Source organism: Rhineura floridana, chromosome 15 (genome assembly GCF_030035675.1).
Source record: "Rhineura floridana isolate rRhiFlo1 chromosome 15, rRhiFlo1.hap2, whole genome shotgun sequence".
NCBI classification, from domain to species: Eukaryota; Metazoa; Chordata; class Lepidosauria; order Squamata; family Rhineuridae; genus Rhineura; species Rhineura floridana.
The window spans coordinates 7957695-7982146 of NC_084494.1; the positions used below are offsets into that span (position 1 = coordinate 7957695).

The 24452-nt window shown below is 43.5% G+C and overlaps 1 protein-coding gene across 2 annotated transcripts in view; it reads right to left on the minus strand.

Annotated features, from left to right (window-relative positions):
• NFYC (nuclear transcription factor Y subunit gamma) overlaps positions 1 to 24452 on the minus strand; it is a 69329-nt gene that overhangs the window by 25064 nt on the left and 19813 nt on the right. For both annotated transcript variants that reach the window (XM_061596404.1, XM_061596405.1), the window contains exons 2-3: positions 7684 to 7796; positions 1812 to 1883 (exon numbers count right to left, since the gene is read on the minus strand). In XM_061596404.1, the coding sequence (XP_061452388.1) occupies positions 1812 to 1883; positions 7684 to 7788 (177 nt within the window). In that variant the 5' untranslated portion in view covers positions 7789 to 7796. The remainder of the gene's footprint in view (positions 1 to 1811; positions 1884 to 7683; positions 7797 to 24452) is intronic.

Sequence of the window (24452 nt, forward strand, 5' to 3'; positions counted from 1 at the left end):
GAGCATTCAGGACCATGTCAAAGACTTGTCCCCCTGGGGTCCCTTGCCCTCAGCGCCCCAAGGGGGGTTCTTTGCTTCCGAGAACAGTCCCAACTCCTTTGGGTCTCTGCTTCCCAGGCAAAAACTTTCCCTCCTTCAGGAGTAATTAATTAATAGTACTGCCACCACCTTTCCTCCTGCTGGTTCTTTTCTCTGAGCCAAGGGGTTTCAGAGATCTATGCGCCTCTAAAGGAATTAACCCGCATTAAACAATGGTATTAAGTAGCGTTCAGCAATCAAGGACTATGAATGGAGCATCAAAGTTAGGTGCTCTCAAGATAGGATACGGCACCAACAAGGTTTTCAGGGTGTCAAAGGCTTTCTGACACTGTTCAGACCACTGAACCCTGTTAGGTTGTCACTTTTTACATAAGTCAGTTAGAGAAGCGGCCACGTTACTAAACTGAGGCACAAATCTCCTATAATACCCAGCCAGACATAAGAATGCCTGGACTTGTTTCTTAGTCCAAGGAACAGGCCACTTTTGAATGGCTTCTACTTTTGCCTCCAGGGGCCTGATTTCTCCCCCACCTAATATAACGACCCAGATAAATGACCTGTCCCAAGCCAAACTGACATTTCTGAGCCTTGACAGTAAGCCCTCCTGAAGCCACCCAAGCCAACCCCCTTCAGCTCAATATAAGAAGCCAAGAAGGGGAAAGGATAAGAAAACAGGTGGCTGGGTCAACCCCTCCAAGCACTTCACCCATATTCAACAACTGATCCAACAAAATTGGGCCAGACAGTTCAGTCGGAATGAAATCATTGAAGGCATCTGGGGCAGAGCAAATAACAAATGACTTTCTCTCAAAGTGTCTAGCAAATCTTTTACAGAAGGCCATTAGGGGTTCCAGAAAATTATCTCTAGAGTAGGTGTGGGGAACCTTTGGCTCTCCAGATGTTGCTGAATTACAACTCCTATCAGACCTAGCAAGCATGGTCAATGGCCAGGGATGATGGGAGTTGTAGTTCAGCACATCTGGAGGGCCAAAGGCTCCCCACACCTCCCCTAGAGTCTAGATATAACAGCCTCTTTACAACACAAAAAACTCCCCCAAAGCCTTCAAAACTCTACTGGACAGCTACCCAAAGATGCAATGGAGGCAGAGAAGGAAGGTTGTGGTTTTTTTTGCCGCCTTCACTACTATTGTGAAACTTGCACCATTTGTGTTGTACGTGTTTCATTGGCCCCAGTTCTCTAGTAAACCTGGGAGCTGGCTGAACTCTCTAAACAAAGGAAAGGGTGCCTGGGAGCAACCTTGTCAACAATCCTTTCCACGGCACTATTCCTTAGTGAGACAGGGCTCCAAGGGAAGCATCAGCCACATCAAGAGGAATATTCTCCAGAGCATTTAGGAACCTGTCAGATTCCGTAAGTCTCTGAAAGAAAATTAGTTAAATGCACCTGCTGCCTTCACAGAGTGGGAAAGCTACTGTCAGTCTAAACTTCACTAATTTTACACTTTATTCTAAATGTCACACTCTCATGAGATATGAAGATACCACAAGCGTTGTTTTCTGTTATGAACATTTGGCCCCTCCCCAAACAGATCACCCTCACTTGCTACAAGGCTTTCATGCCAGTCTCAGCACAACTGCTGGGCCAACTACAAACCAGGCAGCCCTTTCTTATCCATGTTGGAAGAATTACTTGCTAGGGATGTGTTTTCCAGTATTAAACCAAATGATCTCAGAATAATTTTGTATTTGCTTGTGAATGACCCTTCACAAAGCGTCATCTTTTGGGGGTGTGTGTGTGTCAGGAGTTTTACCTTTACGTCTTCATCTAGTTTCATGATCTTCTTAATACGTGCCAATGGAAGCTCCTGAACTCTGAAGTCTTTCTGCAGAGATTAACAGAAAAGAAGAGAGACTTTGTATTACCCTGCTACACACAATTCATCACAACTGTATCTATAACAACCAACAGCCGGCACAAGATGACTTAGAAACATATTGGATGGGAGACTGCCCATATTTCCAGAAGGCAGCCTTTTGCCCAAACTGGTCTGCTCCAGATGTTTTGGACTACAACTCCCATCAGCCCCAGCCAGCACAGTTGTAGTCCAAAACATTTGGAGCTTCTCCTATCCCCTTTCATTAGTGCTACAGTTATGCAAGCAACCCACAGATCTGAAAAGGCCAGTTTGGCTTCTGCAATGCAACCAAAATCTCCACAGAAAAAGGAAAGGAAAAGTATTATTAACTATACTGCAATCTTTTCATGCATGTTCAGCCATTGTGTGTATTAAACTGAAGTCCGCCAGAATTTATGCTGGCTACCATTCAGCTAAGCTAATGTGGGATGACAATCTTTTAGCTTCCTGTTCCCAAATTAGATAAATATCACAACCCCTTAATTATTTGTATCCTGCCAGGGATGGTCAGGAAGGGCACTTGACACTACATAACCACCCCATGCAAACAACAACAAAAAGGCTTAGGAGCAGCCAAGTCAACAAATAAGGCTTTGCACTCTTTTTTCCAAAGGTCAGAGAGGACAGGCATTTCTGAAGTTCAATGGGAAATTTCTACAGCTTCAGGGACACTACGGAAGAGACTCTCATCTATCCTGTTTATGTAGAGATGTTTCTAAGCAAGTCATTTTCAAGTAGATCTTAACAGGCATAGGGACTGATGGGGGGGGGGACTCTCAGTTATGCAAGGCCCAGATGCAAGATGGGATTTAACAGTCAACACTAGTACTCTGAACCAGGGGCTAGAATCTAAAAGGTCCGTGCAGTTGCCACAGTATATAGGACAGATGTCCATGATTCCCCACCTTTGCAAGTAGTGCATCTCACACCCGCTGAAACCTCCAAAGAACAGCCATCAAGTCAGCAGTCTGTGAGAAGCACTGCTGTGGCAGCACCTCCTGAGTTGGACACTTATTTGCTCTGGTCATGAATCTGACTGGGGCTGAAGGAGGAGCTGCTGGGGGGAGGTTGATATTTGCTCCATCACTGAGGCTGAAACAGCCAGAACCACCACTGGCATCAGGGAAGGGAGAGGGCAACTCCATCAAGTGCTCCTTGGAAAACCCCAACTGCCATCAAATCACTTGCCTGTAGAAGAACTATGCAGCGAAAACAACCCTGACCTGGACACTTTCACAGATACAGATCCTGAAGAGACAACAACAGGCATAAAGGGGGGAGAGTATGGCTCTTTCTTTCAGGGTAGAAGATCCGCATGTGGAAGCTTTGGAAAATTTGGGTGAAAAAGCAGTATACAAATATTTTTATTTATTTAAAATATTTCTATCCCGCCCTTCTACCCTATAATAGGGCACTCAGGGCGGCAAATATTTGACAGAAGCAAAGCAATTTTCAAGGATAAATCCACTTTCTTTCATTTATCGTGATGTTTATATCCTGACTTTCCTTGAAGGAGCTCAAAGTGATGGTTCTTCTCTCATTTTCTTGTCACAACACCCTTGGGAGGTAGGTTAAGCTGAGAGATAAGTGACTGGGACCCAAGCTTTGTGGCTGAGTAGGGATTTGATCTGAACCTCTCCCTCCCCCATCCACCCCTACCTCTGCCGGTCACAGTCCTGCACGCAAACCATTACATCACACGCTGGATCATTTAGAATGGCTTATAATTGCCAATCCCCAAGATTGAAAAAGGAAAAATAATGGTGTCAACATTCTTGTTCTCCAGAAAAGCACAGCAAGCACATCAAATGTGTGTGGTAAAAGGTGATCCTGGTCACAGCTACTACCTCTTTGGTCATCAGCAGAGCGAGATCCAGACGCACACATAAGAACATAAGAAGAGCCTGCTGGATCAGGCCAGTGGCCCATCTAGTCCAGCATCCTGTTCTCACAGTGGCCAACCAGGTGCCTGGGGGAAGCCCACAAGCAGGACCCGCGTGCAAGAACACTCTCCCCTCCTGAGGTTTCCAGCAACTGGTTTTCAGAAGCATGTTGCCTCTGACTAGGGTGGCAGAGCACAGCCATCATGGCTAGTAGCCATTGATAGCCCTGTCCTCCATGAATTTGTCTAATCTTCTTTTAAAGTCATCCAAGCTGGTGGCCATTACTGCATCTTGTGGGAGCAAATTCCATAGTTTAACTATGCGCTGAGTAAAGAAGTACTTCCTTTTGTCTGTCCTGAATCTTCCAACATTCAGCTTCTTTGAATGTCCACGAGTTCTAGTATTATGAAAGAGGGAGAAGAACTTTTCTCTATCCACTTTCTCAACGCCATGCATAATTTTATACACTTCTATCATGTCTCCTCTGACCCGCCTCAAACTACTAATTTGTTCTGTCATGGGAACTCGCACCTCATCAAAAGTAAGCAAAATCATTTCCTTAAAAGCTTCCCATCTCCACTACATTTCTTGTCTGGATTCCGTTCCAGTCCATCAGCCCTCATGTGCACAAAGTGAAACACTGGTTCTAGGCAGACAGTAGCTCCCAGTAGTGAAACATGGTGTCATCAGCATATAGGTGATAGTGCACACCAAAGCCCTGGGTGACCTCGCCTAGCAGCGTCTTGCAGATGTTGAAATTACAGAGGAGACAATGCCAATCCTTCCAGATATTAGTAGCTGTGATTCTGAGAGAAATGAGCATAGCAGAATGCTAGTCACACAGGAATCATGTTAGCCTACTCTGTCAGGTTGTTAAAGGCTTACCAAAATGATACAAGAAGCACTTGAAAAAATGCAGTGGGAACGCTGTGTGTTATCATCATCATTACCTCCTGCAAATAATGGAATTAAAAACTGGCGGCCACCATGTCAAAGACTGCTGGGAGGTTTAGGACAGTGGTTTCCAAAATGTGTTGCAGTAAAACACATTTTGTATTCCTTCTGCTGATCTCTCAACACAGAACAGCCAAGGGGGCTGCCATCAATAATGTCTCCAACTCACCCTGGGTCAGGCATCTGACTGAACTGACTGATTTTGGGCCCATTTATTTCACTGGGTATGTGCAGCCCAAGGGCAGACAGTGAGGTCACATCTAACAGCTGGAAAATCTGAACATTTTGTACATCCAACTACATGGCATAAGCAAATCAGAAGACCTCTATTTGCATAAGCAGATATATATGTGGAACGTTCAGTGGATTGGCTATACAAGACATAATTTCAGCACTGATTATAAGCAGGGTAGCTGCAGAGGGCTTTTTTGTAATTATCTGTCTTTCACAGTCCCTATTAAAATTTCCACTCAGGCAGAAGGGTTAGGGATTGACATTCAATGTTTTGTTCATCCGCAGTGTAATAAATTGATTCATGTGACCAAGGTAATCAAAATTAAAACAGCCTGCCCCTTTCTTGGAAAACTGCAGAAGACTCTACCATGCAGAGCTGAAATCTCAAACCTGCAGCTCCCGCGTGCCAGAGCTCTGTGTACCAAGGGATCAGAGGAATTAATGCTGCTTTTATGCATCAGGATCTCTCCACTGGCCTCCAAAAAGGCAGCTCTAAGTGTCAGACTCAGATGGGAAGTTTGTCTTTAGCCTATTCATTCCAAGCTGGGATCTAGTGTTTTAGAAGGTGCATTTTCTAATCTAACAGCCTTTTGTTTTTTGAACTATTTATACTTAAATACAATTTTAAAATGATATTTAATTTAAATACTGCAGCCTAATACTGATTAATCTCTTAGGTACATTCTTCAATAGCCAGGTCCAAACTTCTCCAGTCGTTTGTTGATTTTAAAAGTAGGAGAAAGATCTAAAAAAAATGTAGTGATTGGAAATCAAGTATACTTTTTACTTATAAAATTTGTAGAAGGTGGTGAGGTGATTAACTATTCAAATTTAGATTTTTCTCAGAGGTGCACACTTTTCTGCAAAATAATATTTATGTGCATCTTAACTGAAAATATATTTAAAAAGTGAGAATTAGGCCCATTTATTCTAATGCCGTAGAGATGCGGGTCTCTAAGAGGGTTTTATTCATCTGTGAATCGACTGTGTTACAAACATAAAGGTTTAACAAACACACTTTAGCTTCTCTTCCTTGCAGTTTGGACTGCATCTAAATGCCATCCTGGCTTATTTTAAGGAGTGCAATATTCAAGTGGTGGAAAGGAAGCCACAGACACTTTGCAAAAGGTCCAGGTTCTACACAAATTTTTAAGAGGCACAGAACCTTAGGCCAATGTGCCAAATGAAATTCTTCTCAATTGTAAGAGCCCTGCTAGGCCCATCTATTGCAACATCCAGAGGTTTCCAAAATATCCCTTCTGATTGTGCCCACATAACTGGCATTCAGAAGCACATCGCCTCTCACCTTGGAAATTCCATTTGGCAATGATGGATAACAGGCACTGAAAACCCTAACTGCTATGAATTTGTCAATTTCCCTTCTAAAATCATTGTACTTTATGTTGGCCCACTGCAACTTCTTTATGCTCATTACAAAACTTGGATGCATGTGCCCTCCTTCTCTGCCAATAAAAGTAAGAGCCAGCCTAGAGCCAGCTGGCCGCCCAAAACTGCTGCAAGATTCCTCTGAAAAACATCTCCATCCTTTCATCACTTTGGATACTTGCTCCATGTACCTTCATTTAGAGATATGTGATTTGCAAGGGCGTGAGCCCAGGCACATTCACAGTGATGCCACCCATATTGTGAAATGACCTCCCAAAAGAGGTGGGCAAGGCCTCTTCATTGCTTAGTCCACCAGGAAGCAACAACCTTCTCATTTGTTAATGCTTTTCCAGTCTGATTTTAACAGGTTCCTTTATCCTGCCTTTTAAACCTATGTCTTGCTACACAAGTCTTTATTGTTGCTAAAAATGTCTTAACTTTTAGCAGCATTTTAGGCATTTTCATTGTTACAAATTTAAGTCACCTTGAGCATATTTTTTTTAAATGGGAAGGCACACAATAAAGAGAAATAAAATGTGAGAAGATCGTATGTGCTAGTCGGGGACATAAGTATCTACTCTTAGCCTGGGTTGTAATAAGATTAAACACCACTTAAGTGAGGGGTGTCTACAATAGGGAGCAAATTTTGATGGACAAAGAGGTCCAATCAGGTCTGTGGAACTACAGGTCACATGAAGGGATGATGGGCGATGTAAAATTGTACAGAAGCCTAGATGTCTGCCATCCATGCCAGCTGCACAAATTCCCCCAAGCTCCGAACTCAAATAATCTGTTTTCTGACCTGAATGCAGGCATCTCTTACAGCTCTGTTAGCAGGCATGGGGCTAAGTTCTGCTCCTGGACACACACATAATGCTGCATCAGTTCATTAGGGAAACGAACAAACCATATTACTGGTGGGGCAAATATTATGGACTCCCCCCACCCTCAGAGTCTAAAGCATCTCCGACAGATGGTGTCCAGGAGCCAGCTCTTAGGATCTTCTCTGGACTGCAAAGTTTCCACAAAGAGGCAGCACAGCAAGAAATTCTCTCTTGCTGCAAAAGCAGGTGATGGGAAGTTTCCCACTCTCTGGATGTACTACTGAGATCTGTGGAGGTGGGAAGTCTATAGTTGCTAGAAAATTCAAGAAGCCTGACCCTTTTCCCTCTCCCCCTTGAAAAGGCATCATGAAAAAAAATCAGCAAGTCCTTGGTAGATGCAGCTAGTTAAGTGGACAACAACCCCTCCTGAATACTTCCTCAAACACTGCCTGAAAATTCTGGAATGTTATTAATGGAAAATCTTACCACTGTAAGGTTTCGAATCTCCTCCATGACCCGAGGCCAGAAAGACTGAAGGCACTGCTGGGCATCGCTGTTGCCTCCTGCACCAAAGCCCCCATCCGTGGACATTATAGGAGCTAGAAGGAAACCAGTGACATATTAGAAGTGGAAGGGAGGTCTGGCTTGAGGAGCTGCAAAGTCAACATACAAAGAACCCTACGAGATGGTTTGGAAAAACACAAAAACCCCGAACACCCACCCTTCCAAGGAGAAGCAAGAACCAGGAGATACTCCCCACCCCAATTCGTTACAAAGACTTTTTCAGAGAGTCTCAGGAAAGACAAACTGGACTTATCTGGGGATTTTGTAAGCTCAGATTCCATTCTTACATACTGAATTTTTCTGAAGTATCTTTAGTGTTGCATTTGTGACCAAGTTGAGTATTTTAGGGAGTTTCTTCTCCTACATGAATCTTCCAATACCCTCAGATTTGGAACGGCCATACTGGCGGGGGATGATGGGAGTTGTAGTCCACAACATCTGGAGGGCACCTGGCTCGGGAAGGCTGTGTTAGAGCGTTCTTGGCCGTAGTGCCTATCCCAGCCTTTCCCAACTAGTAGGCCACCGGATGTTGTTGGACCACAATTCTCATCTTTCCTGACCATTGGCGATGCTGGCTGAGGCTGATAGGAGTTGTGGTCCAACAACATCTGGTGGCCCACTAGTTGGGAAAGGCTGGCCTATCCTGTAGGACAGTCTCCACAAAAGCTTGTCAGGCAACCTCCCTTCTTAGCTACCACTATTTTATTTATTATATTTATATCCCGCCCCTCCTCCCAGTAGGAGCCCAGGGCTGCAATGTAGATCTTCTTTTTAATCCAGATCTTCTTGTTCTCCACGGCTGTAATCTCAGAACTCATACCTATGTATTGAATTTCACTGAATTTCACTGAACACAGAGAGACTTATGTCAGAGCATATATGCAAAAAAAAGTTTGCTTGGCTTCTAAATTCATATTTCCTGGCTTGCAGACACTTGTGGTGGTTGTACATTATTATACATTTTCAATGCCGATTGAACATACCCCTTAAATATTAGACTGGTGCCATTGCTGATATCTTTTTGGTGCTTACTGAAGACTTTTTCAACAAGCCTTTTAAGTAGAGACCTTATGCCAGTCTGCATCTGTGTTGTAATTGGTTTTTAAGATGTTTTTATGGTATAGCACAGTGGGGAGGTGAGCCTGGCTGGGAGTCCAGAGTCTGTGAGTTCAAATCCCCGCTCGTGTCTCCTGGGTGTCAAGGGCCAGCAAAAGATCACCCCACAGTGAGTGGCTCAGGGGTTACATGCCCTGCCACCTGTGCAGCTGTGGGCAAACTGCATAGTCCCAAGGAGCCCAGTTGTCCCCCAGCTGGCGGCTGTGGACAAGGAAGGGGCTGGCTTGTGCAGCTGTGGCAAGCGGAGCAGGCCCTAGCCAGCTGGGGAGGACTAGCCTCAGAGGGAGGCAATGGTAAACCCCCTCTGAATACCACTGAAAACCCTATTCATAAGGAAGCCATAATTCGGGATTGACTTGAAGGCAGTCCATTTTTGAAGCTTCTTTTAAAAAAGATGTTTTTAAAGATGTTGTGCTTTAATATATTTTAAAGTCTGTTTTTATGATGTTTTAGAGTGTTTTCAGTGCTTTTGTTTGCTGCCCTGGGCTCCTACTGGGAGGAAGGGTAGGATATAAATCAAATAAATAAATATAAATTGTAAATATATTGCTTTGTATGATGCTTTGGACAACTTTACTATAGAATAGTAGCTTATAAATGAGGTACGTGAACTTCAACCCCCCTTAGTATTGACAAGTTTAGTTTTAGGCATATGCCACCATGTATTCTGGCAGCATAACCTTAGAAAATCCTCAAAAATCAGCTCTCTTTAGGAACAAGTTGAGAGCCTGCCTCATGGCTGCTAGGCACAGCCTGTCAGAGAGACTGGAGAGCCCTCCTGAGGAGAGGCCAGTCTTCAGCTGGTTCTGCCTCTTGTTTAAGAAATCCCAAAGGACAACCAATGCCTTCATGGAAGAATGTACAAGAAACTCACAGAGGAGAGTGGATACTTGTTTTTACAGGGGACAAAAGCCAGGCCTGGCCAGTGAAATTTTAAGTTTGCCAAATAATAATTCCACAGCTGCTTTTTGAAATGATTGCGTTAAATATACCTTCAAAGGGGAGAGGAAAAGAAAACTACAGATTGCTTTATTTAAAAGTCGGAATACACACAATCTTTCTGTGTAGTGGCATAATGGGAAATGGCTTGGGGCCAGGAACAAGTCTGACTTAAGTGGGTACGATTCCCACTGACTTATGATCCATTGTGTGTGGCGGGTTAGATTTTGGCCTTTTCTCAGGCAGGCAGAGGGAGGAGCAAGAACATTCTACACCCCCCTCCCCAAAGAGACACAAAAACGTCACAGCACCGTTTAGAAGGCAGTCAGCCTGCAGCCCTTATTATTCTCTGGACTTTGGCTCGCACTGGGTAAAACAGAAAACTCTTGCTTAAATTATTATCATCACCATGGGGCTAGATAATTCTATGGTGGAAAATTATTAGTAGTTTGGTCTGCAAATCCAACTCCATGGAGAACAATTATGCTGCTATAAAAGAAACGAGGGAGGGGGGACCAGGAGTTAGCATGGACTGGTTACGTTTTGTAAGACCGGATGCTGAAAAAGAGGGTTTGTGTTTTGATGAATACTCCCTAATGCAAAGCATTTGCAGTATCTTGAGAAAATAAAAGCTCTCCCAGTCTCTTTAGAACAAAACTTATTTAAATGTAATCAATCCATTCAAATACGTAATTAGTTGACAACCCCACTAAGTTATGCTGCCACATGTATGCAATTTCCATAATATATTCTAAACAGAGGATTCATGTGGAGTTGGAAGGACCAAGGCGATGCGCAGCCTGATCCCCTGCAACAAAGGCAGGGCCGGCCACCCACCAGCTGCACGCACATTGTCTAGTTGATGCGATCTATATCCTGGCAGGACAGAAGGAGATTGCAAACTCGCAAGAGAAAAAGCACCTGCAAAGAGGTCCGAATGACAAGCCCACACCATGCAATGTTTCACCACTAACAGCAGCATCTAATTCGGCCCCTGAGAAAGAGAATGAACTTTGTACATGGACCAGGTGGCGGTGGGGATTGTGTGCTGACCCCAATCGGACACTTCCATGTGTTCTGCCTCTCCCCGGGGGATTCAAGAGATGCTTCTGCGCAGCAGTGCTCCACACAGCAGGGTGCAGCATCTGCACTGAGTTTTACCTGCTCAAGCAAAATGCCTCCACACTGTCCATGATATGGGGAAGCAGTCTGGAGGAGCCAAACAACAGAAGACCCAGAAGATATCTTCAAAAATGAATTCTAGACCATCTTAACCTGGTATTTTATGTTCTCACGGTTGTCCAAGGGAGACCATTCCAGAATTCCACACCTGATTCCCATCAGACTTGTTCATATTTTGCTGTAATATTTTACTTTTGTAGCTTTTTTATTAAGGCAAGGCTTATTAGGGATTCTCAAAATGAAGACCAGTAATGACTGACAAGGTTTGCAAAAGGGCAGATCACTCGCCACAACCAGTTTTCCCCAGCAACATGCAACTGCAAGGTATTTTACAGCACACTCTGTTCTTGTGGGACAATGGCAAGGCCAAGAAGTCATGGGCCAGATATGCTCCCACCCCCAGAACCCTCAGCAATGCACTGGGGTTCCAATGTTTAGTTTAGAGAAAAGGCGAGTCAGAGGCGACATGATAGACGTGTGTAAAATTATGCATGGCATGGAGAAAGTGGACAGAGAAAAGTTTTTCTCCCTCTCTCATAACATTAGAACTTGTGGACATTCAACGAAGCTGAATGTTGGAAGATTCGGGACAGACTAAAAGAAAGTACTTCTTTACGCAGCGCATAGTTAAACTACGGAATTCGCTCCCACAAGAGGTAGTGATGGCCACCAGCTTGGATAGTTTTAAAAAAGATTTAGACAAATCTATGGAGGATAAAGCTATCAATGGCTACTAGCCATGCTTTATTTATTTATTTATTGAATTTATTAGTCGCCCATCTGGCTGGCTGTCCAGCCACTCTGGGCAACGTACAACATAAGCATACAATACGTAGGCATTAAAAATCTAAAAACAATGAAGATAAAATCTAACCCACCCCAAAAGCCTGCCTGAAGAGCCCGGTCTTCAAGGCCCAGCGGAAGCTCATCATAGATGGGGCATGGCGGAGATAATTTGGGAGTGAGTTCCACAGGGTGGGGGCCACAACTGAAAAAGCCCTCTCTCTAGTCCTCACCAGTTTGGCTGTTTTGACTGATGGGATGGAGAGAAGGCCTTTTGAGGCTGATCTTGTTGGGCGGCATAGCTGATGATGCTGGAGGCGCTCCTTTAGATAGACTGGGCCGAGACCGTATAGGGATTTAAAGGTCAAAACCAACACCTTGAATTGGGCCCGCTAAGCAACTGGTAACCAGTGCAACTCTTTTAGCACTGAAGTGATATGATCTTGCTGGCTGCTGCCTTTAATCAGGTGCGCCGCTGCGTTCTGTACCAGTTGCAGCTTTCAGACCGTTTTCAAAGGTAGGCCTACGTAGAGCGCATTACAGTAGTCTAGGCGAGAGGAGACCAGGGCATGTACCACAGATGGGAGCAGATGATTGGGAAGGTAGCAGCGTAGCCTCCATATCAGATGGAGTTGATACTGCGCTGCCCGGCTGATGATGGCTGTGCTTTGCTACCATGGTCAGATGCACTATGCTTCTTAAGACCAGTTGTCAGAAGCCGTGGGAGAGGAGAGTGCTCTTGCACTCAGGTCCTGCTTGCAAGCTTCCCATAATGGGCATCTGGTTGGCCACTGGCCTGACCCAGCAGGCTCTTCTTATGTTCTTATTACACCCAGGTTCCTGCTAGCAGGCAAGCTAGTATGGGAATGGTTCCGCTAAAGACAGAAAAGGTGAAAATCCACCCATTAAGAGACAGCCCATTGGCCCCTATAACTCAGTATTGTCCACACTGACTGGCAGTGGCTCTCTAGGGTTTCAGGCAGGAGGTGCCAGGAACTGAACCTGTGATAAAATTCACTGAATGATTTAAATCTCTTTTATCTAGGGTCCACTTGCATTGTTTACCTTCAGATGCTTAGAGATGTTTAAGAGATTCAGAGATTGAAAAGTGTACCTTTTACCTTTACCCTACATGAAGCCAACAAATATGGATTTAAGGACAAACAAGCTAATCCCCCAGATCTGCTCTGTCCTGGCAGGAATCTCTTATGTAACTGATCTTTCAGGGTGTTAGCACACCAGCACCAGATTAGGACTTTCTCCTTCCAAGCAGCAATGTAATTCCCTCAAAAGGCAAAATTAATATACAACCCAGCACCCTGAAATGTCCTCCCTCTCAAAAGCTATTTTGCATCCCAATCTACTTAACCTCTGCACTGTGCTAAAAGAAAAAAGAATAAAAACATTCCAGTCGCTTGGGGGAGAAAAGTTTGCTATCAGTTATACCATAATTTAAGTGGTCTTAAGCCATATCTAACAGAATTTAAAAATATCAAACTATTTTAAAGATTTATCTGAAAAGATGCACATGCAGAAGAATATCAGAACAGCAATGGAACAGAATCAGTTACGGACTGAAGTGAAAACATCTGGTACTAAATCTGTGGAGTATGAGAAGAGAGTAAGAAGCTGGATTTCCTTCCCCCATAATGAGCCTAGGAACTCTTGAATAAAAACATACATCAAACCTATTTATTCCAAGTAATCCCCTAGCACAGCTGAGCACATGCACTCGTTTTTCTAGGCTGCCTATTGGCACAGAACGTCCCAGAGAAAGCATAATTAAGATGTTTCAATCCTCTCTTATTGACAGAACAGAAAAGTGTGGCCTTATTAACTTTCTTGAAGTGCTTCAGATAATCTGCCCTGCAAATCTTACCTACAGTCCCATGACAGCAAGATACCATCTCCCGCTTGATGTAGCGCTGGTACCAGAAGTGAGAGCCCCAAGTTCTACCTCCATCCCCACAGACGTTTAGCCACACTTCTTTGTGTAGTGTGATGTCATCACATGGAGCTGTTCCCCAGCCCATGGAAACACATGAAATGATGAAGTCACTAAGTAGTTAAGTGTGCCTAAAGATGGGAGGGAGAACTCAACAGCGCTGCCATTTTCAGAGGCAGCACTGTGTGGAGTGTAACGTGTAGTTCTATCCTAGCCCAAGCCACCATCACCATTCCAGGCTTACTGAGGGCAGATCTACACCATACATTTAAAGCACATCCAAGGCACATTTAAAGCACACGACTTCCCCCAAAGAATTCTGGGAACTGTGATTTTTCCTTCACAGACCTACAACTTCCCATCACCAACAAAGTACAGCTTCCATAATTATTTGGGGGGAAGTCATGTGCTTTAAATGTGCACTGGATATGCTCTAAATGTATAGTGTGGACCTGCCCTGAGAAAGAATCGCTGATATAAGGACACTGAGTGGGCTTCAAGGCAAAAGCAAAGTTTGAACCAGGGACATTCTGGTTCACTCTTCAGTCTCAGGCTGTAAGCCTATTCACAGTTACCTGGGAACAAGTCCCTGCTGAACTCAATGGGGCTTACACCGAACTATACATGTGTACGATTGCACGCCCAGCCATTATTCTATATCAGTTCTTTGAACCAGGAGTAAAGCATACGTGGCATGTCTAGGGGCTGCAATCCTAAGCATGCCCTTTCACTTCTAGGAAGGTGAGGTATTGTTCTTATTTTTCCCCCAGACACCTAATAATTTTAAAATGCTTTAATCAGTAAATTAATGTTCGAAGGGGGGGAGAAGAACTACCAATGTTGAAACTTCAGAAGGAAGATCAATATTGCAACACCCATATTGCTTCCAAGAGAACCAGCAAGAAAGCTGATGGGAGAGAGAAAACATGATGGTTCACACAAATCAGTGTCATCCTGCAATGGCTACATTCTGGCAAGAACTGACATGGTCAGGTAGCCAAATGGCATGTCTACAGAAGCAACTATGTTATGGTATTTCAAGGTATTCTTTCAAAACGGTTTCTCTGTTACAGAGGATATCTTAAAACCTAAATGGCAGTGCTCTTCTAAAAAAGTACACGGGGAGAAGAAAGGGCATCTAGTTTAGTAAGTTGCCGGCAGAATGGAAAGCCCATTGAAGGCTTTAAGGCACTAACTTCCATTCAGCTTGACCAGGGGGAAGGCTGGAGATATCAAAATAGCATTCCTGCCCCCATCGTTGCCCCCTGGAATCCAGTGAAAGCTGTTAACACACCGCTTCTCTGTTCACAAAACCAAATTTACTTGCTTGCAGTCATTTTTAAAATGTTCTACCTCCAGAGAAGCATTTCCACATGCCTGAAGAGGAACCTCTTGTGTGACAGCCCCATGAAACTGCTGTAGAGGATTCCGGGCCATGTTCTAACACACACACTTGGCTCACCGGGGACACTGCCCAAGCCCATCAGGCATCACTGTCACCTGATCTGACCTGACTGCGTCCTGTTTCTGTGGGCGGTGCACACTGCAGGGAGGATTTCCCACCATTGCTGAGCTTCTCGTTCAGGAATGCTCCCAGTTTCTCTGGGCAGAGTATGAAAAAAACAATACCTACTTGAAGGTTTCTGGGTGTGCCCTTGAAGCTTGAGAATTTCATTTTCAGTACTAGGAAGGAATGTTTCTAGCTCTCAGTGCAGAACAGGAAAGCTTGACAACATGTGGGGAAAAGTTTACTAAAGGCCGGGAGGGGGCATGTCTTTGCTCTTTAGGTCTTTATTAGCTAAAGCTATCGCCCCCTGTCAACTTGCTCAATCATCCCCTCAAGATTACAGGTCCAGTAAGATTACCAACATCAATAGGTAGTGGTGGTGTGTGTCTGTGGGGACAATGCAACAGCCACATATGCACATCAACCTCATTTGCTTATGTTAAAAATATTTGATTGCTTTGGAATTGCATGGAAATGAGATTCTCCCTTCCCATTCTGGAGCTGTTGCATACATAGACGCTTTTAAATCATGTATTAATTTTCCATGTGGAACTGTGCTATATGCTATATTTATCTTCCAAAAACAACAGCGAAAACTGCTGCATATTCTCAGCAATGGCAAGTTTCCAAAATACAGGGTCATTTTACATTAGCATTCCTTATACTGGTTTCTCTCATCATTCCCATCATAAATAAATGGAAAAAATATGGGGAGGGGAATAATCTGAGTTTACAACTTCACACACCACAGCCTCAAGGATGTTTGCTTCAAGGTTTATACCACTTTACAAAATCCACCAGCAGTTGCTCTCTTTTTAGGAGCTGATCTAACCAGTGAGAAATGGCAAGCAGAATGTGCACTTCTTTTTCCTAATTAGATAGCATTATTCAATATCAGTAATCATCTACATGACGTACAATCCACCAAAAAAGGAAGTCAACACACTTAACTATTTTTTTTTAAAAAAAAGTCTGATTGCTACATTTGGTTCTGTATCAAGCAACATGTTGAAGGGGCCGGAGTTCCTCATCCAGAGCTGCACAACGGCTGCTCAGCTGTAGCCCAGTTGTTCAACTATGGCTCACCCAATACCATAAATGCAACATGTTTGGGCACCTTACAAGCCTGGCCGCATCCTTGCCCACTTCTACAAGCAACCTACACTACACAGCATCATAGTGTCATGATGGCACAATATGCGTGGGAGACAGAGCGAGGCTACTACAATATGAACTCATTTAAAAGGCAAGGGTAGCCAAATTGATACCCTTTAGATGTTGTGGACTCCAAAGCCTATCATCCCTGACCATTAGCTGGGGCTAATAGCAGTTCTAGTCCAAAACATCTGAAAGGGCTCCATGCTGCTTACCCCTACTCTAGCCCTTCCCTCTGTAAAACTATTTCACAGGCCCAGTTCACATCACAATAAACCATGGTTAACGGCTCACGATGAATGAGCAGAGTGCACATGGTCCACTCACTCCTCTTTTGGTCCTCCTTTGGCACAAGCAGAAGCAACAAGCCATGAAGCTTGGTTTGTTACGTCCAAACTGGGATCATAGTTTGTTTCTCCCTAACAAACCATAATCAGAAAGCTTAGAAGAAACGTTGACTTAATGATAGCTGTTTGTTAGGGTGAAGCACACCATGATCCTGAATTCAGATGTAATGATAAGCTTCATGGCTTATTGATCCCAAATGTGCCAGGAAGGAACAAAGCTGGAGCGATCAGGCAGTGTGCACTAGCACGCTGCTCATTCACAGTAAGCAACTGACCATGGTTTATCATAATGTGTGAACTGGGCCGCTGGCAGTGATCAATCAGATGCTTTCCCATGAGTTGCATGGAATTGGCAATCCTGTAGTATTTCAATACTTCAAAATATGACAAGAGACAACACAGTATGTTGCTTTAACATTAATTTATTCAAATTCTAAACAGAGAAAGAATCAATATTTCTGTTTCCTTTATAGAGTACCCTCTAGTGATGATAGCCGAACTTGGACATGCAAGACATGATGGCCAAATCCCACATCACTCCACAGATTAATTGGGAAGTCTTAGTCAACTCATGTTTCAATGCTGCTTCACATGTGATGAAATGTGTAAACTCCATACATACTCGTAATGGCATTGGGGGGGGGAAACCATAAAAGTTTTTCTTTCTACATGTGATGAATTGTGGCAGCCTATGGCTTTGAGCAATATTCATTTCAACCCACAGAAGTTTGACATCTTGTGTGAAAATGAAACGGGAATCTATTTTGACATACTCAAGGGAGCTGAACTTTCAAAATAAAAGGGACCCTCCCATTAGAGATTAATTACGTGTGTAGGTGTATGTAGGGATATATAAATATGTAGAGCTGCCTCCAGGGCTTAAAGCTCCCACATTAAACAGGGCTGATGACAGGCACCCAACTCTTGGACTGAAACTGACACCTAATTTGTTTATTTCAAATTTATAACCTGCCCATCCTTCCCAAAGGGAGACCAGGGCAGCTCATAAAAATAAAAGTACATAAAAGCATTTCTTTTTCTTCCTCCCCACCTCTTTTTTGTTTTTTTCTGTTTTGTTGAAATTGTTTGTTTATATATGAAAATCTTCAATAAAAAGTTAAAGTGAAATATGAAAAAAGCATTTCAAAGCTACACTGTATTATAGACAGGCAGCTGTTAAAACGAGCAGTATAAAAAAGCCTTCATAAAACTATCGGCCAAAAGCCTGGATAAATAAATGAAGTCTTTACATATTTCCTGAATGCAGGTAAGGGGGTGGGGTGGGCAGAAGGACAGCCTGATTTCCATAGCTGGAACTTTATTATATTTTTTCCCCCAACACTACTTGCACCTCTACAGCTGTAACAACTGAAGATTCATCCATGTAATCACAATCTGAAAACTCTGCACATGTGGTGGAGCATCACCCCAACCTCGAAACGGGACAGAGGAGGCTGGGGTGGGGAGAAGGATAACGTGGAGGCGAACATGTCCTGTCCCATTGTCTCATTGTGCATGGCCAGAAGGTCTTCAAAAGGGAACAGGCAAATTATGGGGCATAGATCTAAATAGCTACTGGCCACATTTAGAGAAATGAACCCTCTGGGTACCTCTGAATAGCAGGTGCTGAGGAGGCAAACAAGAGGAAGGAACCAAGAGCAAGGTTCCGAGAAGCACATGGCTGTCCACTGTTGGAAGCAATGCCTGATTACAGGAATCCTTAGCTGGCAAGAAAGCAAGAGAGAGATGCAGTGAAGTGTGTATTCCAGTGCATTTACAAATGCATTGGGCAGTACTGTATCTGACTACCCAACTAGCTTAATTTTTAAGAATCTTTCTAGTGCCCATAGCTGCACAGGGAAGTTGGAAAATATGTCCAAAAAGTAGTCATGTTAGCAGCAAAAGGCGAGGGTGAACTTCTGCAGGCAGCAACCTACTTCTCGCCAGATGCAAGAAGTAGACCAAGTAGACCAAAAAAGAACTTCTTGTTGCCAGCACATTTATTCTGAACATAGAATCTCACAAGTTGCACACACAGATCTGCCTTTTGAAAGGATAACCGATTTTTGTTCAAAACACATGCAGCTTCTGGATCTGCAGCTGAAACACTCTGCTGGTTCTATACGCATCTTCTCTTAAAGAAAGGCCTCAGCACTAGCCGTTCCACTCATATGAAGACATAGCTGTGGCTGTTAACTTGCAAGAAAGTCTCTTTTTTGCCAGCTTATTTTTGTTAATTGTATGGTTATAAACACTTAAGAGTGACTAAATATGATGGATTTGTGCCCCACAAAATTAAGTGGACTTAAGCAAAGCCCCACCATACATAACCCAATTCATGTACAAAAAATTTCGACACCACACTGGTGAAACACAGTTGCCGTGGCAGGGTCTCCAGTGCAAGATTGGAGGATTTTTCAGTTACAAGGAGACAGAGAAGCCAAACACACAGCGACAGGAACAGCATGCAGCAACATTCCAGAAGAATGGCCATAAGCTAAACGCCAACCAAAAAAACGAAGAAGAAATGACCTTTTCCTAGTACCCCACCACAGTTGCAGACTATTAGGAAAATGCTTCAACTTGCTAGTTTTAAAAGGTAACGTATTAAGAGAAAAGCAGAACTCATTGCCATTGCTATTTCCATCTATTGTAGCTGCCTTGTATTCAAGGACATATTTAAAAAAATGGTACTTCAAAAGTTAAACATTTACTGGGCCTGGTTTATCAAAGGGCTTGTTATGTTGTATTTCCCCACCGCCACTCAGATTTTCCCAGGTTAGCAAGGTACTTTCCAAATGCAGACCTACTGGAGTGAACTTACTTCACATGCATTGTTAAATGCAAGGAAGAGAGGACAGAAACTCAGGGGTAAAACACTGCATGGCGTGTACTGAACAGTACCACAGATGGTGTAATTTGTCCTCTAAATTATGAGATTCAAGTGTGATCTCTGGGGTGTGTTGTCTTTTAACTTGATATACTTCTGATAAGTGACAGACCTCAGGCTCAGGACAGACTGATCTCACTCCAATCCGCACCTCCTCTGGCCCACACATCTTTCCAAGTTGTTAAGAGACTAGTTTCTGAGACACTAAGAGATTGCTAAGAAACAGCAGCCCTGTGCACCGGGGGGGTGGGGTGGGGTAATTGTAGAAGGGCAGGATATAAATTTTACAAAATAAATAAAAATAGAATTTTAGCAACAGATCAAATTTAACTTTCTAATGGACAGAATGGCTGTAGCTCAGTGATAGAGCGCATGTTCTGTATACAAGAGGTTCCATGTTCAGTCCCTGACATCTTCTGATGTGGCTTGAAGGACCACCATCTGAGACCCTGAGAGCTGCAGCCAGTCAGTTCAGACCTGTGGTGGAGAACCTCTGGCCTGTGGGCCAAATTTGGTCCAGCAGGGCCCCCAATCTGGCCTGCAAGGCTGTTCCTCACAAATCACGTTTCCCTGCACCAAACCAGACTTTGTATGTGACATCAAGTGTGAGGCAGCTACCGACATGGCTACAAAGGAACAATCAGGGGCTTAAAGGAAGCTCCCAACTATTCCTTTGCTGGAGCTGATGGGAATGGAAGCTCACCTTGAAACTGCTGCCAAAACGGAGCTTTTTGTGTGTGTGAGGGGAACTTGATTCTGAAGCTGACCCCTGCAGAGAACAGGCTTGAACTCGCTGCTGCAAAATGCTTTGCCAGTCTTACGCTTGGTGCCTCCCAAGCACCAATCATAAGGCTGGCAAAGCCCCTCGTGCTGCACTCCCCAAGTGCCTGACAACAAGGTGGCTCTCAGACACTTGGGAAGCACTGCGTAAAGAACTTCGACAGGTGGGTGGGACAATCCACTTGTCAATGTTTTGATGTCGTAGTGATGTCAGGTGACTGACAGGTAGGTTTGTCTTGCCCACCTGTCAAAGTTGGTCTGCGAGGTGGAGGACGGACAAAGATCTGGCTCACTGTACCAAAACGGTTCCCTACCCATGGTTTGGACAACACTGAGCCAGACAGACCAATGGTCTAACTCAGTATAAGGCAGCTACCTATGTGGCTTCTCGGGGGACCATTAAAGAACATCTTCATCACGTCAGGTCAGGAAAACAACTAGATTCCTAGTTCTACCTCTCATCTCATTACAATTTCCAGGGACCCTGGGGGTGCAAAGAGTGCCTCGATGACAAACTCTGTGTAAACCTATAGAAAGCAACTATTTTTACAAGATGGCCATGTTGAAGAAGACATGGGGAACCTCTGCCTCATTTCTCCCAAGTTTCCTGGCACAGCTGGGTCACAAACTACAAATTACAAAAGCTTGTATAACACACCAGTATCTGTGGACTGCCTGCCACAAATTTGGCTGTCCTACCAAACCATTCTCGCCCTCAATGTATCTCTGAGTGGGCAACTACGGTCTATCATTGGTCTATCTAGCTCAGTTCTTCACGAGATTGAATCTGGCCCCTGGAGGCCTACAGTTACTTGTTCTTAAATCATCCAGTCTTAATACAAGATCCCTGTGCCACACATGCTCACAGATGATTTTGTACTGGCTGTACTACCAGAATGAGGAAGCCAGATACATGTCTTGTCATCTACAGTTTGGCCGTTCTTAGCCACTGTCTGATCTGAGCATCTCTTAGGTGGTTCTTACCAGCTTAAACACCTGGGCCAGATCAACTTCAGTGACCAGACTCTAACAAAGCAGAACAGAAAGGTTCTGAACCAGCTACTGAACTACAGCAAGGACAGCAATGGGAGCCCAACTCATGTTCCTTTTCATTCAACATCACATTTAATAAAAGCCAATTCTGGGAGCTCTGAGAAGTTCAAATTGCAGAGGGCACAGGTTCCTTTCTCTGTTCTCTGAATTCATTCTCAACCATTGGAAGGATTATGGTCTCAAGACATCACACTGAACAAATGTAGATTTTCTTGGTTTTCACTAAGCACTATTTGTATTCCATTATTCTATTGGACATTACCACTGCAGGTGGTGAAAAATATTCTAAATGTTTTTCACTGGCTTGTGTTAACAGGACTAAAGACCATAAAAAAGTTAAGTGAAAGAGTAAGCTAATTATTATTTCATACATTTCAATCATACCCCTCCCTTTTACGGCCAAATCACATATTTGTAATCTGGAAATAGTGTGTGTGTTGGAGTGACAAACTATGTGCACTATGCTACCACACTCCTTACAACACTGACAGCATTATGTGTAGTACTAAGTTTCTGCAATCTTCTTCCCCTCCACAAAACATACACACACACGTGAGGATCATGGAAATCAGGACATCAAGCACATATGCACCTATGTCTCAAACATCACATTTTACCTGAGAGTCTGCTATGTGTACAGTATTTCCAGATTGGAAATTGGCTGTACATTTTCTATTTTATTTATTTATAAAATACGAGTCTCTCAAAGTGACATACAAAACATTTACATGGGAGGGATATTAATTTAATACAAACAAATATTTATAGTTTGTGTTAAAAGTTGGCTTGGGAACTCAGGCTTGTTTGGAAGCCATTAAACACAATTCCCATTTGTACGTAACACGAAGCTGTGGCTACGTGCCACTTCCTGATTTGTTCTGCCACTCATGTGAAGGGAGGGGCAAAGGAATTGCATACAGGCGCATGCAGCTTATTAAGCCAGGACATGATCATCTGAATGCGGCCGTAATCTTAAAACTGAATCATGACCACCTATCAAACACTGAGTTAAAGGTTACTTATTTCATGTAAAAGAGAACCAATGGAGAGGATACCTAACCACTGACCTATAAGATGTAGTTAAGTCATGTACTATGAACGTTACTGTGGACTTCCTACTGGACCCAGGGACTGGCAATCAAGAGGTGCATATCCAACTACCCAAGCTATGTAGTATGTGTAGTTCTCCAATTATGAATATTTATGACTCTACTAAACAATATCATTGATATTAAAAGTTTATCTCTCATGGATATTCTATTTTGCCCAGTAACTCCCAGCTCTTACATATGGAAGATGTAAGCACCCAATTCTATGGGGTGCTTACTTGGAAGAAGTCCACTGTATTCACATAGGACTTAATTTAAAAAACATGCATGGGATAGCAGACTCGGCCTTCAGGGAGGTGATCTTGCTTAGTATCCTCACAGACATACACAGAGTCAACAGAAATCTGTCCTTTGGATCAAAGAAGCAATAATTCTGCAGTGCAAAAGTCACATAAGCTGACTGACCAAAGGCTTCCTAATATGCTGATAGGTTGCACAAAGGCTTTACTGAGTTGCAAGCAAGTATGTTATAGCAACCATTTAGTATGCATGCTTCCAAATGTTTTCAGAAGTCTGACAAGATACCATTAAGTTAATGTTGACTCTCTTTGGATTGTGTATGCAATGCCCAAGCATATATATTTCATAACCATGAAGTTATGAATGAAAAAACACAGCTTGAATTGAGTTTGCAACCCATAGTCTGTGTCAGTGGTCTAAAGAAGCCATCAGTGAAGGTAGTAGGGCATCATATCAGAGGCTGTTGCACCACTGAAAAGAGAGCTGAGCAGAAGGAAAATGAAAGCAGACAGGCACCTTTAAGCCATGGTTTGCCTATTTGTTTGGGGAAGCTCAAACCATGGTTTGGGTTCCAAACTATTATTAGCACAAGCCATTGCAGGAGGAAAGCGAAAGCGGTGAGCAAGATACCTTGCGAGGGAGCTTGTTTGCCATTACTAGTCATCTCATTGTAGAACACCTAAAAAGCTGCAAGGAGCCCCCGGGTTCCCTAGAACACATATCTGAAAACCATAAGCAGCCTAAAAACCATGGTAAACCATTCAGATATCTTCTAATTGCTTTCTATGTAGTCCTTGTCTAAACGTGTCCTCCTCGCAGCCAAGTCTCCCATTTCCTTTAGACTTCCCTCAAAAATGCAATTCCATAAACTTGTCTCTCCTCTCTGAATCCTCTATAATAACCTACGGAAACCTAAACTTTTGCAAGTAGAAGTGAACACAAGACTTCAACAGAGGCCTTAAGCAAGCCTGAGCAGAGCAATACTCCTGTTAATGTCACTAAAATGGTAATCATGCTTTTGGTGGCATAACCACAATCACTAATCCTTATATGGTGATCAACTGCAACCCTCAATTTGTCAGTGGATTCAATTATTTGAATAAAGGAAGAGAAGGTACACTTCATTTTATCTAGGACACAGGACTGGGAGAAACTACAAGCATTAGCGAAGCCAGGGTCAATACAATCTTCAGAAACTGGGGTGCTAGGATGAAAGCAAGATAGTGCCTGGTTTATTGCTCCTATAAAGGCCAGTTCCTAACACCTCTGTCGTCATGCAAAGAAGGGCCTATATCCATTTATGAGTGGTGGTGGCCAAAAGGCTTTCTTGAAATCTTATCAATCCCTTCCATCAGGAACTAGTACTGGGGCAATGCAGGAGCTTGTTGGAAGGGAATGAGCTTAGCAATGTAAACAGAATGTGGGCACAATCCACAAGTAACCTCCACTGAAATGAACAGTGGTCTTCCAAAGGGGACATTCATTTAAAGAGAGCTTCCCTGATGGACTGTGCCCCAATTTCTTAACTATACCATGAACAGGGCTGCATAGGTATTTGCAAAACCTAGGTGCCAGCTGGAAAGGGAGGGAATGGGATACCTGGGCACATCCATGAAATGGGGTATCTTGCTTTTGCAATTAAGAG